Genomic DNA, 6,124 nt, shown 5'->3' on the forward strand with positions numbered 1-6,124 from the left:
TCCGCCTCCTCCGCCACCTGTGCAGTCTCCTCCGCGTGATGATTCTCCTCTGCGCGATGATGATTCCCCTATCCATGACCAGTCTCCTCCGCGTGAAAATACTCCGCCGCCTCCTCCTCCTCGTCAGGAGACTCCGCCGCCTCCACCTAAGCAAAAGAGGAAGCGGTCCGCGGCACCTCCTACAGCTCCGAAGAGATCATCAACTCCAATGAGGGCACAGACTCCAGAGTTGTTACCACATGAGCAGACTGAAGAGCAAAAGGCGTTTCTTGCGCCGAAGAAGATGTTTATTCCACCGCAGACAGTGAAGCACTTTGCCGAGACGAGAATGAAGAGACCTGAGCTGAGAGCTGATTATGACCGCTCTCTTGGACAGTCCTCTAGAGCGAGCAAAGAAGCAAAAAAAGTCGCCCAGCTTGGACAGCAGGACATTCAGGCCGTACCCCACTTCATCGTGGAGCCCTATCATGATCCAGAGACGGCATCGATGATCGAACGGGCGGCTAGAGCTCAGGGAGCATCAGTTGAGTACGAAGATTACTATCCAACGGCTCAAGTGGTAAACACGTATAGATACGGATCTGATCTCGTCAAACCTGGTGAGCTCGCGCGTCTAGGGACTCAGATGCGATGGTTGCATGACTGGTACCTGAAAGTCTGTCGAAGAGGTGATGCCTACCTCACGGTGTATCTTAGAGATGAGCATTACTTCCGGGGGGAAGACGAGATAAACCTTGAGTTAGAAGAACTGTTTCAGTTATTCAATCAAGACGCCCTCGACAAAGCTGTCATCAGTTGCTACTGCCTGTAAGTGATTTATTTGTGTAATTAAGTTTGTAGCTCATTCATTTGCACTAACAATTATCCTCATTATATTCTTTGTGTACGCTATACATTTAATTATGCAGAATGAAGAAGCTGGAATACAAAAGAGGCAAGCTCCTACCGCTGGGGTTCATAGACCCAAACACAGTTCATGAAGTTACGGTTCGAGACTTCGCCAAGGACACAGAGGACAACATCGTAATGTTTTTAGAGAAGCAAGCAGACAAAGAGGATATATTCTTTCCCTACAACTTCAAGTGAGTGTTATATATAACATACATTATGCTTGTGCACCTTCCACTTTATTCTCGTAATCATTGAGCTATGCTTGTGCAGTTTCCACTTTATTCTCCTAATCATTGATCTTCACCTTGGAGTCGTAAAAGTCATGGACTCGAAACGTAAAGAATATGCGGAATGGGCGGACATGGCTGCCATCCTCCAGAGGTAGTTTCAATCAATTTCGTATTGGCATCTTCATCTGCTCTAATTCGAAGATATCATCAACTAATCAATTACTCATTTACTCATTATTTTTTGCCGGGCAGGGCTTGGAAACGGTTCATCAATACTGTTCCGGGTAAATGGAAACCGGAGCTTACATTTGAAGATTACCCTGTAAGTAGTACTATATATATATAGCTATGTCCGTGAAACTTTATATATGATATTTACTTTCAATACGATGCTTGATTATTAGTTTGATCGAACTATTTTTTCGTAAAGTGTATGAGGCAGGAACAAGGGAATAACTTATGTGGATACTACGTCTGCACCTTCATGCGTGACATGGCCTGTCCCAAGGGTGGGGATGCCCGTATACACCACACTCGTGTACGATAACAAAATTTCACAATTAATCTTAATTAGTACCATCTATTGTATTGAGTTCCATTCATATATTGATCTCCTTTTTTAAATATAGATGACACGCCTGCGGGACACTTTCATAACAGCGGATCAAATAAAAGCAATTCAACAGGAAATCGCGGGATTCTTTATTACCGAGGTCCTTACCCCAGGTGGAGAGCACTATCGGAAGATCGTGACGGCGGAGGATATTCGTCGAGGAGATGTTGTATTGTGAATATGCATGCATTACGTGTACTGTGTTGACTATGTCGTGTACTGTTGACGATGTCTATATATATTCATGACGATTTTTTGTGGTTTCTTGAATGATATATATGCATTGCTGAAACTCTGCCGCGGCAGAGAAACGCCCTGTTTCTCTGCCGCGGCAGAGAAACGCTGGTACAGCCTAAATCTGTGCCGCGGCAGAGAAATAGCAATTCTCTGCCGCGGCAGAGAAACCTAGGCCCGGTTCGTACCACGAACCGGGACCAAAGGCCTTCCACCGCGAGCTCCCTAGCCGCACCACGTGTCGAGGCCTTTAGGCCCGGTTAATCTTTGAACCGGGACTAAAGGGTACCCCCTTTAGTCCCGCCTAATTGGTCCCGGTTCGGCAACCGGGACTGAAGGCCCAAATGGACCGGGCCTATTGCCCCTTTTTCTACTAGTGGTTCCTTCCCATCTCACTTCCAAGTGCTTCGCGCGCATGTTATTGATAGTACTATCATATCAATCCTATTAACCTGTTGGTCACGATATCACACTTCTTTATTGTTTGAATTTCACATGATTATTTTAATAAACAAAAATAAAGATGTAAAAATAATAATGAATAAATAAATAAACAATAACATTTTTAATTATTTTTAATTTTTAAATATATTTTAAATTTTAATTTGTTTTTGCAAAATCTAAAACCTTAAAATTTGTAAATCTAAAAATTTACTAACCTTTACGGTTAAGTAATAGTAATCTTTATGCAGGAAGGAATTATTAATTTAAATTTTAAAAAAATAAAAAAATATATAAAATCCTGAATTTCTGGCGAAAACTAAAATGTTCCTGCTTTCATATTTCCATTTGGAATTTTGAGAATCTAAAAATTGGCTAACCGGGTAAACCCTCGTAGAATCTGCATAACTTTTTCCCACGATGATTTTCATATATTATACGTTTTTTTCCGACATCGTATGCAACCAGAAAAGCTGTTTGACCATTTTTCAAACTTTTTTTGCAAAAAAAAGTCAAAATTCAAATTTCTTAATTTCAGCGAATAGTAGGTTGCATAACATACAAGAATCTCGAAGGATTTTATTTTTTGAATTTTCTATCATTTTCTTTTGTATTTTACAAAGCAAAAAAGGCGATCCACAGGGGGGGTGGGGGTGGAGGGTGCGTGGGGAGAAAAAAAACCCAAAAAACCTTTAGTCCGGGTTGGGGACACCAACCGGGACTAAAGGCCTTCCACCAACCGGGACTAAAGAGGCCTGCGCCGGCCGCAGCCTGCCGCAACAAACCCTTGGATAGATGGGTGCCGTCAATCTTAACAAAATGGTGGAGAAAAATGGAGATTTGTTGGAGTGTGAGAGGAGGGAAATATTTGGAAATGTGAGAGGAGAAACAAAAATGGAAACCTAGCTGGCTCGGGTGAAGAAATAGGGTTGGAGACCCTTTAGTACCGGTTCTTTATACGAACCGGTACTAAAGGTGCAGCGCTGGCCCCACCTCCGCCTCAAATTTGGCGTGAAACCCTTTAGTACCGGTTAAAGATCCCAAACGAACCGGTACTAAAGGTTGCCGGCGCCCTGGGCAGTGAAACCGGTACTAATGCAACCTTTAGTACCGGTTCATCCTTTGGCTAGTTTTCTACTAGTGTATTGTCATCTAGAGAAAAAAATAATGGTCTATATAGACACTTCTTTTGTTCATGTTCAGTTCAGAACCATCAACCTATCAAACAAAATGATATTACATTTGGTACCATTTCTGTTCGCCTACTAATATGTGCGTACTTAGGTCTTATATATATCTGTCCATTGCAGTGCTCTAAACTCACATTTGGAGTGGGCATAGCTAATAAAATAAGTATGCAAATTACCAAGTGTCTGGTATCGATGTGTTCCGTAAAAAATGGTACTGTTATTAGAAGCTTATGCGCTTCAGTTAAGGGAATTTCTCTTTGGAATGAATTGCATATGCAAGATTAACATGTAAATTTTTTAATATATATTAACCATGTGACATATTTAGAAAGAAAGAGGAAATACCCAAAAAAAACTAGGATGCCAAGTACACTGTCAATCTGCTTGTGCTGAAGAGGAACCCTCTCAAGTCTCAACTCTAAGACTAGTCACAATGGTAGTATCATAAGTAGTATCATGCATACCATATTGGCAAAAATTTGAGGTGGCATACTAATTAATAAGGTGAGAGATGAGAGTGGTATCATAATATGATACCGTATCATAGCACGTAAAACTAAAAAAGTTGATGGAAAATACATCATGTACACACATTTGCATTGAGATTCTACAAAACATTAAATATAATGACACTATGATATTAACATATGATACTATGCATTATGGGGGTGGTATCATAAACTAGTATCTTGTGCATGATACTAGTGTATAATACTTCTCATTGTGACTAGTCTAAGGAGGAGGAAGAAGAAGAATATTTTTTAAAGAGAGCGGGAGAGGAACAATAATGATGTCTTTCAACCTCCATGCATGTGCGTGTGTTTTCAACTATGAGCCTAATTTGTTATTATCGTGTACCGTACTACTTACACACACTCTCTCCTCTATTTTTCTGTCTTCTTCAGGAAGAGTATCATTCATTCATTTTCGGTAGAAGCCTCTTCTTCTACTGTTCAACATGTTACATTTTTCTTGCTTGTACACATGCCTAAATATCAATCGAGATATTTTTGTTTGCTCCGCATTTGCCACCAAAACTCTCACATCAACCTTCCCACCGAAGTTATATTAGACTAGTCACAATCAAGGTTTTAAATAGCGTGCTATTTCATTTAGCGAGGACCATCTTCAAACGCTATGCATGTTATAGCGCGCTATAACGCGCTATATATAAAATAGCGTTTTTGAAAAAAGACATGCAAATGTTAAGGATTTCGGCAACTAAAATCTTGTCCAGCAGACAAATTGCATAACTAGATCGTTCAAAGTATATTCCGGGACCAAATTAAAGACAACATTTTTTAACACATACTAATATTATGATTTAGAGCCAAGAAGGCAACAACAAAGGTGAAAGCACTCATTCAGAATCAGAATAACTACACATCAATAGTTCAATACATATACGCATCTACAAATCGGGATAAGGAGGAGGTTCTAGTCAACTCTAACCTGGTGGGTGATTTTTCTAAGGCGTCCCCAACATCCGAGCCGAAAGAAGTAGCTGACAGAACTCTGTGGGAGGAAGCAACGGACGCCGACGTCACGCTGGAAGAGGCAGCCGCCGCCGTCGCTTCCATGCGGAACTGATAAACTGGAATTTAGGCTAGGTTTTGCCGTACATATACGGGCTTTAGGTATTTAGCTTTGTTGGGGAAATTGGACTTTTGGGCGGATGGGTTGGCATGCAGTTTTGGACCTTTATTTTTTGCAGCTAAACGTTTTAGCGCCGCTACGTGCTATGTGTTTTAGCGCGATTTTAGCACGATTTAGCGTGTTATTTTGTGTTTAGCACTGTAGCGACCATTTTCTGTCAAATATAGCGTGGAGGGTCCAAATCCGCTATTGCGCGCTAAAACCGGCGAAATTGCGCGCTATTTAAAACCTTGGTCACAATGGGGAGTATCATATAGTAGTATCATGCATATGATACTAGTGTGTGATACTATCTTCACAATGCATAGTATCATGTAGTAGTATCATAAGTTAATTATATTTAGTGATTTGTAGAATCTCAATGCAAAAGTGTGTACAAGATTGGTTTAACATTAATTTTTCTAGTTCTACGTGCTATGATACAGTATCTACCTATGATACTACTACCATCTCTTTCTTCATTTATTAATGTGACACATCAGCTTTTTGCATGCATGTGATGCATGATACTAGCTATGATACTCCCATTGTGGGTAGTCTTAGAGGGCCATCTCGAATTTGTACTGAAGTGCTTGCTCATTACCTTACAATTATGTTGCAATGAATAGCTTCCTCCATGATGTTGACCTTGTGTTGTTTCGTAGCCTCACTACATTCCAAGAAAACAGTACTCCCTTCAATCCAAATTAATGGTTGCAGTTTAGGTTCCTGAATATACGACAACTAATTTAGATCAGATGTTGTAATATGTTTATATTTATTTTGAAAATTTTAAAAATAGTATTCTAAGTTTTAAAAATTTTTGAAAAAATCTAGATGTAGGCAATGTTGATTTCTACCACTCTGCAAAATTTGAACTTGATATACCA

General features: G+C 40.2%; 1 protein-coding gene across 1 annotated transcript; it reads left to right on the forward strand.

Annotated features, from left to right (window-relative positions):
* Positions 1-625: 625 nt before the first annotated feature.
* LOC127304572 (uncharacterized) lies at positions 626-1,987 on the forward strand. Its single transcript, XM_051335216.2, has 6 exons — positions 626-807; positions 909-1,082; positions 1,162-1,272; positions 1,374-1,443; positions 1,552-1,659; positions 1,751-1,987. Exons 1-6 carry the CDS (start codon positions 626-628, stop codon positions 1,910-1,912), a joined length of 807 nt encoding a protein of 268 aa, XP_051191176.2. The 3' UTR covers positions 1,913-1,987.
* The last annotated feature ends 4,137 nt before the right edge of the window (positions 1,988-6,124 follow it).

This window comes from Lolium perenne, chromosome 5 (genome assembly GCF_019359855.2).
Source record: "Lolium perenne isolate Kyuss_39 chromosome 5, Kyuss_2.0, whole genome shotgun sequence".
Lineage (NCBI taxonomy): Eukaryota > Viridiplantae > Streptophyta > Magnoliopsida > Poales > Poaceae > Lolium > Lolium perenne.

What these genes read in the sequence shown, in the direction of transcription:
- LOC127304572 (XM_051335216.2), top strand. Translation starts at nt 626, where the DNA reads ATGCGATGGTTGCATGACTGGTACCTGAAAGTCTGTCGAAGAGGTGAT. An exon ending in GTCATCAGTTGCTACTGCCT is followed by an intron (nt 808 to 908) that starts GTAAGTGATTTA and finishes TTAATTATGCAG; the next exon opens with AATGAAGAAGCTGGAATACA. An exon ending in ATGGCTGCCATCCTCCAGAG is followed by an intron (nt 1,273 to 1,373) that starts GTAGTTTCAATC and finishes TTTGCCGGGCAG; the next exon opens with GGCTTGGAAACGGTTCATCA.